This window comes from Bidens hawaiensis, unplaced genomic scaffold (genome assembly GCF_021521415.1).
Source record: "Bidens hawaiensis isolate Kalapana, Puna unplaced genomic scaffold, B.hawaiensis_p1.1 tig00008945_1, whole genome shotgun sequence".
Lineage (NCBI taxonomy): Eukaryota > Viridiplantae > Streptophyta > Magnoliopsida > Asterales > Asteraceae > Bidens > Bidens hawaiensis.
This window is the reverse complement of record NW_027491649.1, coordinates 145309-169409: the sequence shown is the minus strand read 5'-3', so window position 1 is coordinate 169409 and position 24101 is coordinate 145309. Positions and strand designations below refer to the sequence as shown.

Genomic DNA, 24101 nt, shown 5'->3' with positions numbered 1-24101 from the left:
CAAATTTAAGAAACAATAATGACGCAGATAAGATATTAAAGGTTTGATCCCACATCGGTGGGGAGATATGAAAGGAAGTGAGGCTTAGTTGTATAAAAGAGGTGTCAGGATAATTGATTTAGGTATCTTTGCGCTTGGGGCAATTACTCAGCTAATGAGTAATAACCAAGGCGCGTTAATTGCTGGTTGAAAACTATTTCCAAACCCCCTTCTTGGCTTAGGGTCTTCCTTAGCCATCAAGAATTTTTGGAAGGACTCTCTTTCGAGGGTAAAGGCTAGATATAAATTTTATGAATCTTTGTTATTTTATTGTTTTTATTATTATTAAAAATTTAAATACTTGTAAATCTTTTATAATGTTTAATTTTTTGGAAGTTATGTTTCATGTAATTTTTATAAAGGCCAACGGTGCATGCTTATAATGACACAAAGATGCTAAGAGCACAACGAGAAGCAACATAGACATTATCTTTGTATTTGTGTTTTATGTTTGTGTATGAGTAGCACAGTAGGTTCCCAATATCTTTATCAGATTGCACTTGTTTTGACTTCCTGTCACAAATGTTGAATCTGTTATTACTAAACCCAAACAACAAATGTTTCACCCAAGAATTGTACAAAATCAAAGAAACACAATAAAAATCATCCAAGTAACACTCTAAATCAAACGAACTAAAACCGAAAAGTGATTCAAAGATGATTTAAGATATTGAGGATGATTATGATATTAGATGAAAATGATGAAGACGGAGACGATTTGAAGGAAAAGGCACACCCTTCACGGCTTCACCTAACAAACCGCAACATAAAATGTTAGCTTTAAACTAATTAGTATGTGTTATACTGCTAACCATTAAGCTTGCTTCAAACAAAAATCCAGAAGTTGCTCCAACGGTAAAGTACCCTATAAATGCCATCCCTCTACATTGAGATTTCCATCAAAAGTCCTCTGTAAACATGGCGTCCGGCATCTTAAAACTTGCATTGTTCGTACACTTCCTGTAAATTAGTAGATTTACAATGAGCCACCGCAAGTTTACAATTGGCCGAACATAAGTTTTCCCTAGCTAAAGTGTAAACCAAACTTCCTTAACATTTACAAATTCCACATTCTTTCCAAAAAGTTTTTATTATTTATAACAATGAGCATTTGCAAATGTATAAACAAAACTTTAACATACTACTATTAATTTAGTAACATGTACAACATTACTAAATATTAGCTATGTGTGTTGGGTTTATATTGAAAACCCCAACTGTTTGTTGGGCTTTTTAAAACGTTAAACAAAAGTTATGTTCTCTCCCAACCTGTTATCCTTCTTTTCACCATGAGTGGAATGCTTTTGCAGCTCTGTGAAGCCAGCCCTTGTTACGTAGTATCACCTACACCAACAGAAATTACATAACCTGAGCTTTCGGCCAAGCTACATGCTTCATTCTTCAACTCACTAGCTGTGGAACGCACAAGCCATTTTACGCACGAGTGGGCCCAATCTGATCAAATCGAGTCGTCCCTACACCAACAGAAATTACATAACCTGAGCTTTCGGCCAAGCTACATGCTTCATTCTTCAACTCACTAGATGTGGAACGCACAAGCCATTTTACGCACCAGTGGGCCCAATCTGATCAAATCGAGTCGTCCGGTGTTTAAATACCCTTCACTTGAGCACAGGCTTTTGTCCTACCATCTTTAATACCATCTTCAACTCACTAGCTGTGGAACGCACAAGCCATTTTACGCACCAGTGGGCCCAATCTGATCAAATCGAGTCGTCCCTACACCAACAGAAATTACATAACCTGAGCTTTCGGCCAAGCTACATGCTTCATTCTTCAACTCACTAGCTGTGGAACGCACAAGCCATTTTACGCACCAGTGGGCCCAATCTGATCAAATCGAGTCGTCCGGTGTTTAAATACCCTTCACTTGAGCACAGGCTTTTGTCCTACCATCTTTAATACCATCTTCAACTCACTAGCTGTGGAACGCACAAGCCATTTTACGCACCAGTGGGCCCAATCTGATCAAATCGAGTCGTCCCTACACCAACAGAAATTACATAACCTGAGCTTTCGGCCAAGCTACATGCTTCATTCTTCAACTCACTAGCTGTGGAACGCACAAGCCATTTTACGCACCAGTGGGCCCAATCTGATCAAATCGAGTCGTCCGGTGTTTAAATACCCTTCACTTGAGCACAGGCTTTTGTCCTACCATCTTTAATGCCCTCACTTGAGCACAGGCAAGCGCAAACCAAACAGGTGTTTAAAAAACTGGAAGCACATTTTATAAAGAGAAGAAAGATAGTTCAGTAGTAGATGTGGGAACTGGCTTAAAAAGAATAGAAGAGAATGAATAAAACAGCGTGGTGCCACGGTGTAGGAATTTGAAATTTGACTTTTTAATTGTAAACTGTTGCTTGGTTTACTAATACTATTACTCACCAAGCAATTGTTTTTGCTTCCTTTACAAAGAATTGTAAGTAAATATAAAGAAGCAGTAACATTGCCGTTTTTTTGACTTTCTGGTCATTTGTTTGGGCTTGTGATTCTTATATTATATGCATACGTAATATATTATATGCAAAATTCTTGAAAAGGTTAGCTCTTCATAAAACTTAGCCTAACCCTGACCAACCCATTTTGGCCTGCTTAGCCACCCACCATATGCCCGTTTTCTCACCTCTTACATAATTTAAGGTTTGGATTTCTAATCACACTAAAGATAAAATGAGAGCAACTGGATGTATCTAATAATAAAAAGAACTAGTGTTGTTTTGAGACCGATAGTTAAAAGCGTCACCACTGCACAAATGCCAACACTTTAAAGATATCTAACATACTTATGATGGTGCATTTGGTAACCTAACTTAGGATGCACACAACATTCTACCATTCCCCTTGAAGTTGACATAAAAATCAACTACCTTAAACTTTAATCATTCTGTAAGACTTAATATCTCTGTTTAATAAAACACCCTCCCCCACCCTACAAAAAGAGCACTTTGACGCTTGACAGTCTTCGATGACGCCATCTGAATCAACACAATCACAAATCATATGAAAGCAAAGTAGACTTCAATCAACGACTAGAGAAAAAAACATCAGTTTGATTGAGTTACCTTTAGGTATAATTATAGAAACACGTAACGACGAAATAAAGTAGACAAAAGCAGGTTGAATACATTGGAAACTGAAGTTTTGACTGATCCCACATCGGTGGGGGATATGAAAGGAAGTGAGACCTGGGTGTATAAAAGAGGTGTCAGGGTTATCGGTTAAGGCATCTTTGCGCTTGGGGCAATGACGCAGCTAATGAGGTAATAACTGAGGCGCGTCAATTGCTGGTTGAAAACTATTTCCAAACCCCCTCCTTGGCTTTGGGTCTCCCTTAGCCATCGAGAATTTCTGGAAGGACTTTCTTTCAAGGGTAAAGTCCTACAATTTGTAGTTAAAAGCTTTTATCTTATAAAGACTTCGATTTTTATAAACAATATTTACATTGATTTTTAGTACACACTAAATTTTTTTTCTTATGACACAAGTTACAAATAGAAGAAACATTGTTTCAGTAAAAACTATAATTTGTTAGATAGATAATAAGCAAGATATATCAACAACCAGAAAAAAAGCTGAAACTTTTAAAAAATCTCAGTTCGGTTTTGTAACAGGGCTTTGCTAAATGTTCCACGCTTACCTAACGCATTTAAACGTTTCTTTGTACGCGTTAAAACGGTTCTTTGTAATCCGGCAGCACAACTTTTTTATAATCTTCTTTTTTAATAAATAGAATGCGTTTCTTTGTACGCGTTAAAACGGTTCTTTGTAATCCGGCAGCACAACTTTTTTATAATCTTCTTTTTTAATAAATAGAAGAAACAAACTAAAAAGTGACATTATATCAACAAACTATAATTATTTAATAATAACTAAGAAATGTCAACAACCAGAACATGTTATACAGTACAACAAAAGGCTAAAATTTTCAAATTTCTTGTTTGTTTCTATAATAGTCTCCAACAAAACCCTAGAGAAGTGTCATGTCAGTATGGTGTATCTGTTTCACATGGAATGGGAGACAACATACATGTTTTGTATACATTCATGACAGTTGCATGTTGGCCTGAGCAGATAGTCTAGCAAGCTCTGCTAGCTCTCCACTGAACTCACCCGCTTCAAATCCAGATACTTTCGCAAGTTCTGGAAAGTCTTGTATCCCTTCTAATACCTGACCATTGACCACCCACATTGGAAACCCTTCTATTTTGACTTGTTTACATTCTTTACTTAAAGGAGTTCCAATTTTGAATCCATCTGGATAGCATTCAGCATAATCCAACAATTTTACCGCTTCTTGCCCAAACATCTACACAAGTGCCAGAATGTGTTTAATTAATCAACACGAGTAATACCTAGGATAAAAAAAGCTAGCATGTATTAAAAAAATAAATGTTCCGTAAATCCTTGTTGACTGGACATAGTTTTAACAATTTTGACCTGCTCACCTACAATTTTACATACAGGTCGATTTGGGTCATGTACTTATGTTCTACATCTAACGCACCAAATGGGCAAAACTTAAGAGATTAAACTCGAAAGGAATTGTCAAATGCCATTAATATGCATAAAACCTCCTAATTCCCGTTAATTTAACCAAATTATTAGTTTATTTTCGACTTATTTTACTTGATCTAGTTTTTGTAATCATTTAGCACATATTAATATAATAATATCAAATAAAACAACAAAAAGTGTTTGTGAATCCGCCCAATTCGACCCACACTGTTTTGATAACAATTCACGTTTGACCCAAAAGGCCGAAAGCCCTTCTGACTGATACTAACCTGGGAAGTTCATGGTCCGGTTCAAACGGTTTTGACCAAAATTTTGGGCGGAACCGCTAACTATGGGTTTAGAAAAAAGACAAACTGAAACGGTCGGGTTTCACGGTTTTATGGTTTGGTTTTGGCAGTCTAGTGGTTTTAGACCAAAAAATAATATTTTTTCCAAAAGCATAATTTTGTATTAAACATTAAAAATGATAAGGATTGTTGATAAATATAATATATAAATACATTGCATTCCTAAAATGAAAAATGAAAAATAAATGTTAAACGGCCGGTACGGTCTTCACAGCCAGTTCCAAGTTCCAAACCATCAACCCATTAAAACCAAACCGTATATATTTCACATCGACCGGCCTTCAGTTTGGGCGGTTCGGTCGGTTTCAGCGATTTATGAACACCTCTAATACCACCGGTCCATAATGCAGCCTCTAACCGGACCGAATACAGAGTTAAGTTTTAAGTGCAACTAACAAAGCACTAAGTGTGTGAGAAGTACCTCTTTCTGCTCTAAACAGTGTGAACACCAAAATGCTCCATACATTTTAGCTCCAACAGAACGCAAGTGTGCTGCCAGTTTAAGAGCTAAAGGACTCGATGGTGCCTTGATTTCGGTTGGAGCGTATGGCAAAAATTTCTCACCAAAGCTGCATAAAATTAGAGCATAAAGATTATTTAAAAAAAAATAACCTGAATTTATGCATAAAGTCTTCACAGAAAACAAAACCACTAAGGCACTAATGTAATAACAGCATACTGCAGGCTACTTTTGGTATTTGAAACCTAAAAAATGAAGTTACCGTGTAGGCGGAGGAAGGGCTGAAGCACTATATGAGTTGCTTAAAGCAGCAAAAATAAGACCGGCTATGCAAAACTGCAAACCCACTTCTTCTCGGATCTTTTGCCATCCCAAACTCTGTAAAGAAATAATAACATTTCCATAGCTATAATGATAGAAACAATGGTTCCAAAGAACATACATTTACTGATTTACATGTACCTTGGCGGTTGTGAAGAACAATGAGAATGACAAGAGGGCTGATACTAAACAGAAAGAACATGAAGCGTCTGAAAATTGTGTGTTTAAAATGTACAAAAAGTATGCACTTGCAGTAGCCATTGAGGTGGTTGTTCCAAGTAAAATCAATCCACCATTACTTTCATCAATCCCGAAAGGCAAATTCTTTGCAGCCAATTTAAGTGCAAGGAATGTTGCGGCCCCATATGCAACCATTCCAATAAGAGGAAGAGGAATACCTACCAAACCCAATATAATAAATTTACATGTTTGGCAGCCTATATATTTTTAATTTTTCTATATTTGCGTTTACGATCTTAATAAAAGGGTAAACAAGATGCACTCTATTACACTGAGTTTCATATAACACCAAATTATAATCTTCCAAATTGAGATGAAACATTTTGTAAAAACTTTGATTAAAAATATGAACTTTATCCATATCCAGAACATGATCATAATTCATAAATAATGTTAAGAGTGTGAGCTAAATAGACCAACAAGAGTACCGAAAACGGCAGCATAACTGCTGTTGAGGATATCACCACAAGACCCACCACCAACAGGGCAAAATGCATCCGAACCGGTGAGCTTCAAGTAAGTCAAGTAACTGGTTTCAAGAAACCCCAACCCACCAAGGCCTGCACACCAACTGTATGATGAAATGCCAGTAGCAATAGAAGGCCCAGAATCATCTCCACTTGGCTCATTCAAGCATTTCACTCGAAGCAACACTTGTCTCCGGTCACTCTTCAAACACAAAACAGATAAAGTTATCATCATCAGATGATTAAACACAAAGATATGTAGAGACATTAGTAATCAGTACCTTTAGTTGGGTTGGAAATAAAGGAGAACAAGCAAGAGGATTGCGATTAAGATGATGTTTTCCATGGGAGGATACTAGAGGAGAATATGGAGAAGATAAGAGGTTGGTGAAGGTTGCCATGGCTGCTATTGCAGTTGACCGCTGCGGGCTACCGGTGCGATTCGTCCGTTTCAGTTTATTTCCACTTGTTCATATTTTTTCTATCCGGGTCAAGTGAAATAATCCGCACGGAAAAAAGTTTATTTATGAACAAAAAATTTCGTTTGGTAAGCTTAATGAACGAATACAAACAAAGGCCGTGTTCATTCGATAGTATCCGTGAACGTTCGGTAATGTGTTCGTTTACGTCTGTTCGTCTACATTCGTTCCGTTGAGTTCGTTTATGTTTGTCCGATAAAGTCCACATATTAAGACTTTGTAATTAGTATATCATATTTATATGCCGGATTTTGTTGGTGAATTTGTGTGGATTTATGATTATTGTTCTTAAATTAATACAAGGTCGTTTATGTTCGTTTGTCCATTAGTGTATGTGTATTCGTTTGCTTATTAGTGTCTGTTAGTATTTGTTTCTATGTGTGTTCATTAGCGTCTATTCACAATACTAACGAACTGACACAAACAAGCTCAATTCTTTAATGAATGAACACGTGCATGAATTTTCATTCATTGGAGTGTTCATGAATCGTCAGTTAATCCAACAAAAGCTTAACGTACGGACACAAACAAGGTCTCGTCTGTTCTATTCATTTACAACCCTACAAATAATTATTCTGTATCATTACCACTTCATATCCTTTGATCATTAACCATGCATTTTAAGGATACTCTATCCACCATAAGGTGTGCCTGGTGGAGAAGGTTAGTTAGTGTGGGGGTGGCCCCGACCCCCACTGTTTATTACGTAGTAGTGTAAATTTATATGTTTTCGTCAAGAGTTTTTTTTATACGTAGTTAAATTTAGCAGTTTTCAGCCGACAATTTGAGCTCGGCCCGCTTCGTTTGTGATATTTTGTATATATGTTGAGCCCCCCCCCACCCCCAACAAGCGGTGTGTTAGGTATATTAAATAAAAGAAACTGATTTTTTTAATTTGACAAAATTAATGAAGAATCGAGCTGGGGTTTTCTTTGAAAATAATTTCTCTATTTTTACGGGTAGAGATAAGACTATCTGCATCTTATCCTTCTCAAATCAAATCAAATCATAACTTTGTTATTGGTGAGATTTATTGAGTTCGATGATGATGAAAATTAGTGCAAACCGCATAGTGTAAGAAATTAAAAAAAAAAAAAAAAGCAGAATAATAAAGAAAGGGGTGTGGTATTGTGTTATAACGAAAGGTAGTAGCCACTTTTGTAAATTGAGCTAGTGTCAAAAGTCCTGCAAAACCCTCAAATTTCTTCTTGGCGATCTAATCTAGGGTTCCTTCTTCTCTGCACACAAATGGTGAGCTAGCTCCTTCTCATATACGATCTTCATAACTCATCATATCTGTGTATCTCTGCATTCATATGCTTACATTTTGATCCGTTGAGTTCCTTTTTATTATGCAGGCTGATTCCCCTCAACGAAGGTAAACCCTAATTTCCAAACCTTTTAATTTGTCTCCGATTGTTGATTATTTCCGTCAACTGTGTGTCCAAGGGTATTCGATTTGTCCGTTTCGGTCCCAATTATTGTTTAATTATGTAGCATTTGGGTAAATGTTTTGTGAGGCGAATTTGTTGATTTTTATTGAGTAATTAGACAGTATTGAGTGTACAAATGCGGTATTTTTGCTGTTTGTTTAATCGAAAGGATTATATACCTAAATTGAGCTATGGAACCATGCTATTGTAGTTGGCTTTATTTAAAGGGTTGTTAGTTTGAGCTATGAGTAGCATGCCCATTGCGTTTTGGGCTCAATGGTCGTGGATTGGGTATCTTGTGTTGTTGAGTCATTGGGGCATAACAAAGTCCGACACATACATTTCGTGGTTGATGCTGTATATTGTGTTGGTAATCTGACAGAGTCATCTGATTTTACGTTAGCTGAGTAATGAATTATATAGTATCGTTTATTGAAGCTAATAGTATACAGTCTTATTTGTTATAGTTGGGTTTTTATTTGTTCAACTTTGACATGTTTATGACAATGCTCATTTGTCAAAGGTGCTATCATTTGATTGGCTTAGAACCATACTCTGTGATTTGTGAAGTGGTTGTTGCAGTACCATTTCAGATTCTTTTGTTGAATTAAATTTCTGTTGTAACTATTAAACACTATTGTATCAGCTATAGGATAGTAGTATAAGGATAACTTTTTTTTCGATGGAAGCACATTGTTTATGCTTTTATGTCTGTACTTATTATATAAATTTCATTAAAAGAAAATAATTTGAAGACGTTAGTGTAGAGTTTACAACTTTTCGTATAATGATTCTTGATTTGGTTCACAAATTAACAAATGAATATTATAAATGTAATTATGTTAATCATTTTAAATCCCTTCTTAGGCTCTTACAAATTACCAGGGGTTGAAAGTAACATCTATTCTACATAGTTTGGAATGCCATAGTTTTATGTTTTATTGTGTGCTTGTTGTGTATATTGTTTGACTCTGACTGTTTAGTTAAATTTCATGCTTCTCAGTTATATTTCTTAGTATGTCTAATTCATTGGTACAAACATTTATGAACAAGGGAAAAGAAAACTAGAAACTTTTCCTTCAATATTTCTAAATATTCTCTCAACATGTGATGAAACAAGTAGGCCAGTGGAACATTAATGCTAAAATATATATACATATCTTGCCCTATAGTTCATAGCCTAATGTGGAAATGGTTCTAAAATATATGAATAATACTTTGAGACGCCATATAAGTATATTGGCACATTGAATGTTATTAAAATGCAAATTACTAATATTTTCTTACATTATATCAATGTGTTCAGGTACTCACATTCTCCTCCACGCTCTCCTCCCCATGAAGCACCACCATCCAGGTCCAGGTCGCCCAGGTCTAGGTCTCGATCAAGGTCAAGATCCTGGTCAAGGCCAAGAGGTAGGCCTGCATCTAGATCGCGGTCCAGAAGCCGTGGAAGGTATGGTTCTTAGTCTTTTGGTTTTTTCTCACGATTATTAATCTTCTGATTATTAATAATTTAGCTTCATTATGATGATGGATTTTTATTAATATTGCTACTGTTTTTCTTATTCTTATCAGGGAAGAAGAGGTTGGAAACCCTGGAAATACCCTTTATGTAACTGGCCTATCTACACGTGTCACCCAAGATCAGCTTGAAGAATATTTTGCAAAAGAAGGAAAGGTTAGATCATTCTTGTGTATATAATTTTTCTAGTAGTAGTAATTGTTTTAAGCATCAAGGCTTAAGCCTTTTTGCCATAAACTTTGTATGCATATATTGAATGACTAATGGCCATAACACCATCCAGGTTGCTAACTGTTTTCTGGTTGTGGAGCCTCGTTCGCGCATCTCTCGTGGGTTTGCTTTCATAACAATGGAAACTGTTGAAGATGCCAATCGCTGCATAAAGCATCTCAATCAGTCGGTTCTGGAAAATCGCCAAATAACTGTTGAGAGGGTTAGTTACATTGACTTTAGTGTAGTTAGGATGTTTATACTTCCTTTTCCTTTTTAATTCCAAGGTTTACTCTACTTGCTATATATTGGATCAGTTATGTTGGCAGCAATCAACGTTGATGAGTTCATCAATGAAAACTCTTAAACAGCTTGATATCAATGGCCAGCTAAAACAGCACCAATCATTTCACATGCATCATCTGATCAACTAAACATACATACAACATCAGCTTACATTCAACTATCAACTAATTCAACGGTCATTATCAACTGCAAATTTATTCAACTATCAACTAATTGACGCTCATTATAGCCACGCAAATTTAATGGTTGATGGGTACTAGACACATGCATTCTTTTTAATTTTTTTCTATGGAGATCTGGTCAAGTTTCTCATTTTTGTTTTTCTTTGGAATTAGAAACTGTAATTGTTATGACTTTATTTCTATTTTGTCACCTAAATATGCTTGTTGATAATGCTTATTATGTAGTTATATGTTATTTAAGCTAGTTGCTTGTTAAAAGAACTTTTACTTGACGTTTGTTTGTTTGATTGTTTCAGTCACGAAGGAAGCGCCCCAGGACACCTACACCTGGTCATTACCTAGGGCTGAAAAATGCTAGGGACACTGGTAACTTTTTCATATATATTGTTTGTTAAGTTTTACTGACTGTAAATTTGGTGTGATACTGATGGAGTTTGGTGTCATATTTAGGGATGTATCGTGGTGGTGGTGATAGAGATAGAGGCAGATATCGTGGGCGAGAGGACTATGGCTACCGTAGGTCTCCTCCAAGGAGGTCCCCGCCGCCATATAGAGGTGGTGGTGGCCGTCGTGATTACTCTCCTCCGCCGAGGTCCACACCGCCATATAGGGGTGGTGGTGGGCGTGATTACTCGCCGCCTAGGCGCTCACCTTATTATGGTGGCAGATCAAGGAGGGACCGGACGAGGTCGCCTCCTTACAGGAGTCCTGAAAGGCACTATGGTCGTCGCTAGTTTAATGCTGATTTCAGAATATGTTGTCACAGTGAATCTGGAAGATGTTTTTATGTTGAATGCTTATGTTGTCTAGAATGGTGAGTTGACTGATTTTGTTGTTGCAGACATCTAGTTTATGGTTTGTTTAAGGATATTGCTGGTGTTACTTGTTTGAACTTACATAGCTTGTCTTTAGCTTTTTATATGTACCCCGTAACATCTACAGTTATGGGGAATGAAGAGGTAGGTCCCAGCAGAGTCCAGTTAGACCCGCAAGACTCACCTTGAAGAGGGACGTCTGCGCAACGACCAACTGCTTCCGCAGGACCCACCATGCTCAGAGAAGACCTTACGCGCAGTACGCCAGCTGTACCCGCAGGGAAAGCCTCCCAATGGTGAAGTACCCCGCTTGTACCCGCAGTTGCGGATACAAGCCATCAGGGAAGGCTACCCGCACTGATAGCAAGGCTACACGCACAAGGCACTAACTCTTGCTACTTCAGTAGTCACCTGAAGGAATGAGCAAGGCGGGAATACTCCCGCCCAAATGAGCCAGTCCGTATGCTTCTGGAAGATCTTTTGTACTATACCTGCCAAGGTATGGGAAAAACAGACGATCTGACCAAAACAGCCCATGAACCAATCACAGGGTGACAGCTCACCGACAACAGTACGAGGAGGAGCACCCTCTAGTACTGTTTGTCACTATTAGCCGCTGCCTACTCACCAACCCTTACTATGGGACGTGCGCAGCCTACAGTTGGTGGAACAGTGCATAGCCGGCAGTAAAGGAACAGTATACAGCCGACCTTGTCACTATCGGCCGCAGCCTATCCACCAACCAGCATGGCTTGTGCGTAGCCCACTGTTGGTAGAACAGGAATACTATTCAGCCGGCTGTACCTTCTAGGAAACCTACCTTCGGCTATAAATACTCCAACACCTTGGAATGGTAAGGACATCATCTGATATCTCATTATCTTATCTTCTCTAGCAATCTCTTAATATACACTTATATTCAGAGCAATCTAGTCTGATTCTCACGCCGGAGGGTGGTCACAAGGAGGAATCCCCCCCTTCTCAGTGACGAGCTTAGGGTGTCTGTTTTGCAGGTCACCTGAAGAACAACCTTCTTTGCTGGACCTCATCCTCGTGGGAAACATTACTTAACCCCTAGATTATCCGTAATCTGCCTAGGGTCACTTAGTGTTTCTTCATTGGCGCCATCCGTGCATAAAAGCTAGAACTAATTCTTAGTTTTTTCAAAATTTCTGAAGAAATGGTTAACGTTACTCCGGTCCCAAAGCCAGTAAGCGACCAAGAAACCCCGGTAACCACAACCCCAGCAACTGGGGGGAACACCGGCGATTATACAAATTTTACGAACACTACCCCGGTTACCCAAGCCGGGACAAGTGCAGTAAACAATATTTCACTGGGGTTCACTGATGCCCAGTTGGAGAAACGGACGAGTGTCCCTCGCCAAACACTCGATCAAGTTAAGGCGTGGGCCGAAGCACGTCAGAAAGAGTTCCAAGCTGAGTTGGATGAACGCTTGCGTTCACTTCAACAGGCTGACGAATTCGGCAGTACTCGCCAACATCTCAACATGAACACTGAGTGCGAGTACTCGGACGATGAGCGGGAAGAATCCGATACCGACGCAAACCCTCGCCATAAGGCAAAAGGGAAGCGTAAGGAAACGGACTTCCAACCAGCAAGGAATTTTGGAGAAACCTTTAAACCAACGAACGCGGGGAGAAACCCACGTGACTTCTCCAAAACCTTTAGACTAACTGCTGCAAATGCAGGAAAGTCCAAGTTTGCAAGGGACATTGCGGAAGCAATCGCCCAGAGAAGTGTCAAACAAATGTCCAACATCGGCACTTATGATGGTCTATCCGACCCAGACGACCACTTGAACAGATTCATTGCGGGGGCAACCGTCAGTAACTGGACGGAACCCACGTGGTGTTATATGTTCCAGATGACTCTGGTTGGAGCGGCCAGGGCATGGTTCGATCGTTTACCGGCCCACCACATCTATGATTGGGCGGACTTTCAGAACAAGTTCAGCCAACACTTCAGCCAACAGAGGAAATATACTGAAGAACAGTGGACGATCCTCAACTGCGTTAGAGAGGAGGATGAATCTTTACTAGACTTCATCACTCGCTTCAACTCCAAAAATCTGAGTCTGGGCAACATAAGTGAAGATCTTGTTCGCGCCGCTTTCATCCAGGGCGCCGAATACCCAGAGCTTATCCGCACATTGACGGGTAAGGACGGCATGCCGTCCACATGGGATGCCATCATGACGGCGGCCAAGCGCTTTGCCGAGACGGAGAAGCAACTGGGAAGGGATCTTCCCCAGAGTACACACCTCTACACGCAAAGGACTAGAGAAAACAATGTTCGGATCGCCCGGCAGAACAAAAAGAGGAAGCTAGGTATTTGGCGGTCAAGGGTAAACTTTGACACCTCATCCAGCTCTCGCCCTCTTGTTGGCGGAAGGGATAACACACACCCTTCAAGCCGAAAACACCGGTAGACGCCACTCACCAAAAGAGTCACGGAGATATTTGCCACCGAAAAACTACCATGGCCAAAAGCTCCAATGATCCGGCAGCGACCTAATGCGGATCAAGGCAAATCCTGTGACTTCCACGGGACAAAAGGTCATAGTACGGAGGAGTATACATTCTTGAAAGATATTGTTGAAACATTCGTCAAGGATGGAAGACTTGCACACCTTGTGGCATCAATCAAGAAGGGAGGAAGGAATGATAGCCGGTACAGAGGTAACGGACGAAAGCCCGTTGACATCAGCATCAACATGGTTCATGGCAACATCAGAGGAAGAAAAAGGCGAGCGACAGAACCATGCGCGTGGAAGGAAGCTGAGGTGCGCTTCCCGCGAGTGCCAGGAGGACCCAGCAAAGAAGGCCCTATCGTCATCAAAAGCCAGCTGGGGCACTACATCACTTCTCGCACTCTTGCTGATAACGGCGCCTCGTCAACGGTGATGTACAGGCAGTTCTTCGACAAGCTAGATGACGAAGACAAGGAACGCCTGGAAACGATCTACGCCTCGATGGAAGGGTTCGACGGCAGCACAAACACCCCCCTGGGTATCCTATCTTTCCCCGTCACTCTTACGGACGGGAATCACTCACGCACAGAAGACGTGGATTTTGTCGTGATGAGGAAGCCACACCACACATACGACATTCTCTTCGGAAGAGACGGGATGGCAAGATTCAACGCCGTGGTATCTTCAGTCCACGGCATGATGGGATGGCCAACAGCTGAGGGTGTAGCGATGATCACCGGCATTCCCCAGGTATGCATCGCATCTGTCTCATCTAAACCCAAACCAAAGATGGCTAAACCAACCATCACCGAACCGGAAAGATGGGCCTTCAACGGCAAATACCCTGACCAGGCCGTTACCATTGGCCCAACAGTTGTTGATCCCACACGCACCTTACTCAAACGCTTACTACAGAAAAACGCTGACATCTTCGCGTGGACACCAGCTGACATGACTGGTGTACCCCGAAGTAAGGCAGAGCATAAGCTCAAGTGCGATCCGGCTGTTACGCCAGTCGTACAAAAGCGCAGAGTAATGGGGCCAGAACAAACTAACGCGTGTAGAACCCAAGTCAAGGAACTCCTTGACGCAGGCATCGTACGCGTTAGCAGATATCAAACATGGGTTGCAAATCCCGTTATGGTACCGAAGAATAACAAACAATGGCGCATGTGCATAGATTTCAAGGACTTAAACAAAGCATGCCCCAAAGATTGTTATCCGTTACCCGAAATTGATCTTAAGGTGGATTCGTTAGCACCGTTTCTCCTTAAATGCTTCCTGGATGCGTATAAGGGGTACCATCAAATCCACATGGCCGTTGATAATCAGGACAAAACCGCTTTTCGGACACCCGATGGTACATTTTGTTATCAAATGATGCCATTTGGACTTAAGAATGCCGGGTCCACATACCAACGCCTGATGGACAACCAGTTTCATGCCCAAATTGGGAGGAACTTGGAAGTCTACATGGATGACTTGGTCATCAAAAGCCCTGACCCAGAAGCGATGTTGAAAGACATCGAAGAAACTTTCAACACGCTCAGGAAGATAAACATGAAGCTCAACCCGAGCAAGTGTGCCTTTGGAATGGAAGAAGGGAAGTTCTTGGGGGTCATCGTCACTAAAGATGGCTTCAGAGCGAACCCTGAAAAGGTCGAAACCATTATCAAAATGGAATCACCTACTACCATCAAACAGGCTCAGACACTGAATGGACGACTAGTCGCACTTAATCACTTTTTGGCAAACCACGCGGATAAGTCGTTTCCTTTCGTGTCAACGTTAAGAAACTGTTTAAAGAAAACGCACTTCCGCTGGACACCAGAAGCGGAAGCAGCTTTTCAGGAGATTCGGTCACGCTTGATCGAACTCCCAACGCTCACAGCACCAGAAGCGGGGGAGGGGTTAATCCTATACCTTTCCGCAACAAATAGAGCAACCGGGGCGGTCCTGCTAGTTGAACGAAAAGGCATCCAGATGCCAATCTATTATGTCAGCCGTATCCTAACAGACGTAGAAACCCGGTACTCTACCCACGAAAAATTAGTCTTACCACTTATACACGCTTCACGCAGGTTAAGACGATATTTCCAGGGTCACCCAATCACCATTCTCTCCAACTTCAAACTTGCAAACGTTCTAGGCAAACCCAAGTTATCGGGACGCCTAGCCAAATGGGCAATTGAGTTGGGGGAATACGCGATAAAGTATAAGCCAAGACCAGCCATAAAAGGCCAGGTTATGGCCGACTTTATTGCAGAAGTGCCTGCATCGCGGGAAAAAGAGTGCCAGGAAGAGGCTCAACCCTCTCCAGCACAAGACATCAATGATGTCTGGCGACTCTACACTGATGGAGCAGCCAGTAACGAGGGTTCAGGCGCAGGGCTGAAACTAACCAACCCAGCAGGCCAAGAATACACTTACGCTATTCGACTGGATTTTCCAAGTACGAATAACGAAGCCGAGTATGAAGCATTCTTGGCCGGGCTGAGAATTGCGCGTAAGATGGGAGTGAAACACTTGGAAGCCCACGTGGATTCCATATTAGTAGCCAATCAAATCAACGGAACGTACACGGCCGTGAACGACACAATGGCCCTGTACCTCGCACAAGCAAAAACCCTTATGCGCGATTTTAACGATTGCAAAGTCATACACGTCAAGCGTAGTGAAAACAAATCTGCGGATGCGTTAAGCAAGCTTGCATCATTAGCCTTCACCCACTTGGGAAAGGACATCCGCATTGAACTCCTCGAGGCACCTTCGGTCCCGCACAAGGAAATTTGTGTCATCCAAACCGGCACAGAATCGTGGATGACACCAATAATAAAATACCTTGCGGCAGGTACACTACCAGAGTCAAGAACACAGGCAAGAAAACTACGCTGTAAAGCACTGAATTATCAACTCACCGATGACATCCTTTACAGACGTAACTTTCTTGGCCCACTCTTAAGATGTGTGGGCAACCAAGATGCTGACTACCTCCTAAGGGAAGTACACGAAGGCATCTGTGGAGTACACGCAGGTCCACGCGCTGTTGTAGCTAAGCTAAACAACGCGGGATACTTTTGGCCGGGGATGCATACGGATGCGCTGGCATACATCAGAAAATGCAGGTCTTGTCAGCTCTACGCACCCAACACGCATCGCCCGAAGAATGAACTTGTTCCAGTCACCTCTTCATGGCCATTTCAGAAGTGGGCCATCGATGTGACAGGCCCATTTCCTACAGCAGCAGGAAATGTTCAGTTCCTAGTGGTAGCCATCGACTACTTCACCAAGTGGATAGAAGCAAAACCCTTAGCCCAAACAACCGCGAAACATATCAAAAAATTTATTTGGGAATTTATTATTTGGCGTTTTGGACTTCCACAGAATTTGGTGAGCGATAACGGCACCAACTTTGCTGACAAAAAGCTACAAAAGTGGCTGGAAGAACTTCAAATCACCCACACTTTTACCTCAGTGGCGCACCCGCAAGGTAATGGTGAGGTAGAAAGAGCAAATAAGAGCATCATCGAAGGCATAAAGAAAAGACTCTTGGAACACAGATCCGGCTGGGTGGACGAGCTTCCGCACGTCCTTTGAGCAAACAGAACGATGAAAATGGCCAGTAAGGGTGAAACCCCGTTCAGTCTCACTTATGGCACTGAAGCCATGGTCCCGGTCGAAATTGGTTTACCCTCACCAAGGGTCTTAATTCAGCAAAAAGACAATGATGCGGAAAGACGGTTAAACCTTATGCTAACCGAGGAACGCAGAGACTTAGCCGCAGTGCGTGAAGAGAACTACAAGCGACAAATGCAAAAGTACTACAACACGCGGGTAAAACTCTGCAACTTCAATGTAGGAGACTACATACTGCGTAACAACGAGGCTTCGAACCAACAACGCCCAGGAAAACTGGCCCCGGTCTGGGAAGGGCCATACATTATCAAAGAAGTTCTGGGAAAGGGCGCGTACCGGCTCGAAAGGCTCGATGGCACTCCCATCCCAAGAACATGGAATGGAGCTCAATTACGCAAATGTTACATGTAGATCAATTCCAAACTTGTAAAGAAAAGGCCTAGAGCCACTTCTAATGGAAATGATTCTCCTTTCACAATGTGTTGATAGCCTTACCTTTATACTTATGAACTTCCCACACTGATGTGCCGGTATTCACCGCATAAATATGGGAAGAAGTAAGTCGTTACGTGTGGAAGGCGGCAAAACCCGCATAAACACAAAACGTAAAAATTTCAAAAGTTTTAAGGAAAACCTCCACGCAGGTCATATGTAGGCAAAGTTTAGCCATCCTACTAAGTGCAAGTGACGGTCTTACCCGCACAATCACGAACAAGGAGGAAAAACTTCAACCTATTATCTACCACGTTCAAAGGTTAACTTATTCTAAACACTTAGAAAATTTCAAAGGAAAAGATGAGGAAAACTTCCACGCAGGTCAGATATAAGTAAAGTTAAGCCATCCTACTAAGTGTAAGTGACGGTCATACCCGCACAATCATGAAAGAGGAAGCGAAACGAACTTATAATTTGCCACGTTAAAAAGTTAACTTACCTAAGTACTAAAGAAATTGCTAAGTTAAATCAAAACATGCGTAAAATAAACAAGGCAAGGAATTAACACAATCTTTATTCCATCAAAATTCAAATATTACAAAGATTGCTGGGTGCATACCCGCATACAAAAGAAACTATACAAAAACAAAAATCTACGCTAATGGTGGAAAGGGATCTTCAGGATCAAGCTTCAGGACCACTTCCACTTGGACCCGCACCATCAGTAGAGCGTGGCGGTTCAAGGAAAGCTTTAAGGATAGCTAGCCCATCATCAGCAGCAGCAACTTCGTTCACCTTCTCCACCACCGGATGCGGGAAGGCGGCATACTGGTTCACTGCTTGGTCATAAACAGCTTCAGTATCCACATCGTACAAAGGGAAGTTGGAAGGCGGGATGCCTTTCTCAACGAACCCTAGACCAAGCAGGAAGCCGGCCTTTTCCCCATCCTCATGAGAAGCGTTGAGGGCTGCGCTCATGGCATCGTCGTATGATGTGTCCGTGAAGACTCGATGCACAACCTACAAGAAAAAATACAAGTGTCAAAATCTCTTCTATGTGCAAAGAAAAGAGAAGATATGAAATTACGCATACCTGAGACAACGCTTCTCGAAGAAGCCATTCCTTGGTAACCAGAGCTTCCTGGAGGGCAGCTTGAGCTTGGTTCGGGCGCGTTCGGCTTCACTTTTGTTGAGGTTGGCAAGCAACACTTCTTTAGCCGCAGCCTCTTCAACGCCCTTTAGCTTCCGCTCAGTCTGGTCAAGCACCCCCCTCTGGTCCAGGATCTCTTGGAGCTTCTTCGCGTCTTCCATCGCCAAGGCATCATGAGCCTGTTGGAGCGCCTCTAGTTTGGCTTTAAGTTCCTCATTCTCGAGGCGTAGAGGCTCAGCAACAGCTTCAGCCTTGGTGGCCCTTTCAGTTGCGTTCCGAGCAGTTTCCTTAGCCAGCCGAAGCTGTTCGTTAACAGCTTGGGCAGCCTTGGAACGGGCCTCGAGACGGGCCTGAACTTCAACTTCAAGGGCCTTGAAGGCCTTCTCCTTCTCCGCAGCAACGGCGGAGAGCCTCCTATTCTCCTCCCGGACAGCCCGCGCCTGAGCTACTTCTTGGATACGAGCTGCTTTTAACTTGTCGTTTTGACGACAAAGCAGCTCGACTCGCGGCTGCATCCGGGCCAGGAGAACCCGAAGCTCATTGGTTAACCTACCCTCCCGGTAGCTAGCCATGGCTTCCCCCAACGCACCACTGGGAGCTGCGTGACGAGCCCACTCCACGCACTCCACAGGCGTGCGAAGGGTTTTCCTCGGCGGATGTTCCATCGTGGAACACACTTCATTGGAATCCGACACTGCAAAAAACAAAAAGCAGTTAAGAAAAGGTGATACAAAAAAAAAATAATAAAATAAGAGGCCAAAAAAAACCCTACGCACCTGTAGGGTCGACAACAGGCCGATAGCCGCCAAACCCATCATCTGAACCCAAGGGAAATCCGTCCAAGAGGTCAGGCAGATGGGAAGGAGGCAGAGGTTGGCGAGAAGCCCCAAGCATACCTGAAGGATCGGCCGTCGTTGCCGATGACGGAGGAGGCATGGTGAAGGCCGCCGCGGTAGTAGAAACCAACGGAGGTGAACTCACCGTAGGTGAACTCACAACCGTGGTCGCCGCTGCGGAGGAGTCCGCAGAAAAAGTCACCGCCGGCTCAGTGAAAGATTCAGTAAATATGGCACTGACAGCCGGCGGTGATGTCATCACAGTTGGAACAGTTGGCTCAACTGGGTGAGCAACTGAACCAACTGAAGCAGGCGCAGCCGCCTGGGTCGTCGCCTCAGGTAGGCTGACCAAGCCTACCGTCATGGGTCCGGAGGTATTCCTCCCCGTTCCACCCTGGAATGCGGTAGCATCCACGCCTGCACAAAGAAGATAAGTATTAATGATGGAAAGCTATGAAGTTAAAAATAAAGGAAGTTTGTACTTACGGGTTTTCTTGAGCCTAAAAGTGCGGACAGGCGGGGACGAACCCGATGGAGCCGGCCTCTTTACGCCGCTCACCGTCGTCATCCTAGGCTCTCAGGAGGTGACAGTCGTCGCAGCCTCCGGAGCAGTGGTCTTATCACCACCAGGGTTCCCCGCCACCTCCTCGCTCTCGGTCTCTGAATCAGACCGAGGCACCGGATCGGCAGTGGAGGCCACCTTCGCCTTCCCCTTCCCGCCGGCAGCCTTCTTCTTCCGCACCAACGGAGGACCATCTGCGGATTCCTCATCAGAACACAAGATTAAAGGAATTCCATCAGAGGTTTCAGCATTGAGGGGTCGAGTGTTGAATAACGCCTTACCTGGCCGCCTGTCGCTCAGGATCTCGTGGCCTGGCTGGTAGACCTCCACGAACCGATCCGCCGTCTGTTCAAGGATGGGCAACTCGTTCTCATCTAGAGCACGAGTACCCATCCGAGCGGGACTATCAGCCTCCCGCAGATACAGGAGCGACTGCAAGTCGTTCCCCTCTGAAATAAAGAAACAGTTAGAAGACAAACCTATATAAACAAAGAAGACAGAGCATACCGTAAGGGACAGAGTTCAAACCGTATTCAAGGACGATCGGGATCTTTTGCGCCTCCGCATCCTTCCACACCCGGCTCATCCCGAGCATCACCATCCCGGACTCCGCAAAGCGGTAAAACGAAGATTGGACTCGGGATATCTTTGAGAACCATTCCGCCTCCTGGTAAGTGGAGGCGTGAAGGCTGGGGAGTGCTTGCCCATTCTTGAACTTCATGGCAAGGGGGATGGTGCGAGCGGAGATATAAAAGAACTCCCGCTTCCATGAACGAAGACTGCGCTCGGTTGCGCAACTCTTCAAACCCTTGATCCGGGTTATCAGAGTATACCACCCCTGGATGCACCTCCAAAAGTAGAAGGTCATCAGGCGGTCGACGAAGGGCTCAACGCCCAGAATCCGGCACACCCACTCGAAGTGGCGAATCTTTGCGATCGCCATCGGGTGTACCTCGGTCAGGTGTACACCGTGCCTCTCCAGAACACGGTACACAAACTTCGTCAAAGGGAACCTAAGATTCCCATAGACAAAGAATGCGGCATATACCCCGATCTTGCCTCTAGGAGCATCATACACCGTCTGATGAGGTTCAGGAAATTCAGGCTCGAGAGACTCGAGCATGAACTTCCTGACGATGTACTGATATAGATCGACAGGCAGAGCACACTGGCACTCGCCAGCAGTACTCTTGTCATCCCTGTCAGACGTGGATGACGGGTTCTAGGCGTACACCCCAGCCTCCTGGGCTGTAGCCTCAAGATCGTGAGCAGAAGACATCTTGCAGGTATGAAAAAGAGAACGATTTCAAGAGAATGCTCGACTGAAAAGGTGAGTATTCGCCGGAAATCGTTTTGAAGATGAAGAGAAAAGTGAAAGTGTGGATTACAAAGGACCCTCTCCCCCTTTATATACTAATCGCAATTAATGCGATGAATTTAATGCGGAAGAGAGAGAAATCGCAGGTGCAATGAAACTATGACACGTGGCAATAAGCAAGCTGGCAACAGCTGTTGAAAGGACGCGTGCCATTAATTTCGCGGCCACGCGCCTGAAAAAGCGCCTGGAATGACCATATACTGTCACGTCGCCATAACTTCCTGCACGTCCTGACACTGTCAGAAGAAACCGTCGGACGACGTTTCAATAGTTTGGACTGTTCTTATCCTTTCACCAACTCTTCGAATTTCAAAATTTCAAAAAAGATTCAAAAGCGGGAAAATACCCCTTACCTTGGCAACAAAGTAACTGTAAGACGCGTGCGGGTACAGTGTTAAGGCAAAACCTTTCACATACTTAGCACCCGCAGGGAATTGACGCCAGGAATACCTTGGAAGTAAAGTAACCGTAAGACGAGTGCGGGTACAGTGTCAAGGCAAAACCCTTCACATACTTAGCGCTTCGCGGGGAATTCAAACCAAGAAGGATCTTCTGGGCCATGCTTGCGGAAACGGGAATAACATCCCCGCATAGCGGGAACGTCGAGAACTATATTGTTCGAAACTCCAAGATGGAATTGGTGGTTTTAACATAATTGATCACTATGTTCAAAACTACCAAAACCCCATGGAGAATCCACACAAGTGGGACTCAACGCTCCTGACTTGCGAGGAGGTTACAGACCTACCCGCTTCATACCCAAAGATCAAGCAGAAAAGTCGGGAATTTCTGCGTGACATTAGGAAAACCGCGGGAAGAATCCCCACGGAAAACCTTAAAACTAAAAACCCTTTTCAAAACCCCTTGCTAGTCCAAAAGTTCACCTCACTTATTAATAATTCATGAGAAGAACATTGGACTGGGGGGACTTGAAGAGGTAGGTCCCAGCAGAGCCCAGTTGGACCCGCAAGACTCACCTTGAAGAGGGACGTCTGCGCAACGACCAACTGCTTCCGCAGGACCCACCATGCTCAGAGAAGACCTTACGCGCAGTACGCCAGCTGTACCCGCAGGGAAAGCCTCCCAATGGTGAAGTACCCCGCTTGTTCCCGCAGTTGCGGATACAAGCCATCATGGAAGGCTACCCGCACTGATAGCAAGGCTACACGCACAAGGCACTAACTCTTGCTACTTCAGTAGTCACCTGAAGGAATGAGCAAGGCGGGAATACTCCCGCCCAAATGAGCCAGTCCGTATGCTTCTGGAAGATCTTTTGTACTATACCTGCCAAGGTATGGGCAAAACAGACGATCTGACCAAAACAGCCCATGAACCAATCACAGGGTGACAGCTCACCGACAACAGTACGAGGAGGAGCACCCTCTAGTACTGTTTGTCACTATTAGCCGCTGCCTACTCACAAACCCTTACTATGGGACGTGCGCAGCCTACAGTTGGTGGAACAGTGCATAGCCGGCAGTAAAAGAACAGTATACAGCCGACCTTGTCACTATCGGCCGCAGCCTATCCACCAACCAGCATGGCTTGTGCGTAGCCCACTGTTGGTAGAACAGGAATACTATTCAGCCGGCTGTACCTTATAGGAAACCTACCTTCGGCTATAAATACTCCAACACCTTGGAATGGTAAGGACATCATCTGATATCTCATTATCTTATCTTCTCTAGCAATCTCTTAATATACACTTATATTCAGAGCAATCTAGTCTGATTCTCACGCCGGAGGGTGGTCACAAGGAGGAACCCCCCCTTCTCAGTGACGAGCTTAGGGTGTCTGTTTTGCAGGTCACCTGAAGAACAACCTTCTTTGCTGGACCTCATCCTCGTGGGAAACATTACTTAACCCCCAGATTATCCGTAATCTGCCCAGGGTCACTTAGTGTTTCTTCAGGGAACATCTCAAAAGATCCAGAATCTATACATAGGAGAATCCGCACATGCAAGTTCCATAAAAACAGTTGTACACACATCTCTCGTATTTTCATAAACTCATATAGTATTTCAAATTTTCAATCGTTTGAAACTATTTCACAAAATGGTCCAGACTTTTTAGTTTTAAACATGTAGCAAATGACTTATGATTTTACTCTATTGAGTGATGTGGGTCGGGTTAGACGTGCACAAAATAACCGGTTCCGGAACCGAACCGGTGGAACCGACCCGGAACCGGTTCTAACCCATACCCGGAACTGGTTCCTGACCGGGTATAGGATTTCTCCTCGGAGCC

At 43.2% G+C, this 24101-nt stretch overlaps 2 protein-coding genes and 2 non-coding genes across 4 annotated transcripts; 3 read left to right on the top strand and 1 right to left on the bottom strand.

Moving 5' to 3' along the window:
- Positions 1–124: 124 nt before the first annotated feature.
- Positions 125–276, top strand: LOC143530436 (U4 spliceosomal RNA). Its single transcript, XR_013134852.1, has one exon. It is a non-coding gene; the product is annotated as a U4 spliceosomal RNA (small nuclear RNA).
- A 3012-nt stretch (positions 277–3288) lies between these two features.
- Positions 3289–3441, top strand: LOC143530435 (U4 spliceosomal RNA). The gene has a single exon (XR_013134851.1). It is a non-coding gene; the product is annotated as a U4 spliceosomal RNA (small nuclear RNA).
- Positions 3442–3899: 458 nt separating this feature from the next.
- On the bottom strand, positions 3900–6896 carry LOC143530397 (thiol-disulfide oxidoreductase LTO1-like). Its single transcript, XM_077025942.1, has 6 exons — positions 6695–6896; positions 6375–6615; positions 5848–6104; positions 5648–5763; positions 5347–5494; positions 3900–4369 (listed from the first exon to the last, which is right to left on the bottom strand). Exons 1-6 carry the CDS (start codon positions 6812–6814, stop codon positions 4106–4108), a joined length of 1146 nt encoding a protein of 381 aa, XP_076882057.1. The 5' UTR covers positions 6815–6896; the 3' UTR covers positions 3900–4105.
- Positions 6897–8125: 1229 nt separating this feature from the next.
- LOC143530396 (uncharacterized) lies at positions 8126–11418 on the top strand. The gene is made up of 7 exons (XM_077025941.1): positions 8126–8143; positions 8251–8270; positions 9632–9781; positions 9904–10006; positions 10134–10283; positions 10845–10914; positions 10999–11418. The coding sequence occupies exons 1-7, from the start codon at positions 8141–8143 to the stop codon at positions 11280–11282; spliced, it is 780 nt and encodes a 259-aa protein (XP_076882056.1). The 5' UTR covers positions 8126–8140; the 3' UTR covers positions 11283–11418.
- Positions 11419–24101: the final 12683 nt, after the last annotated feature.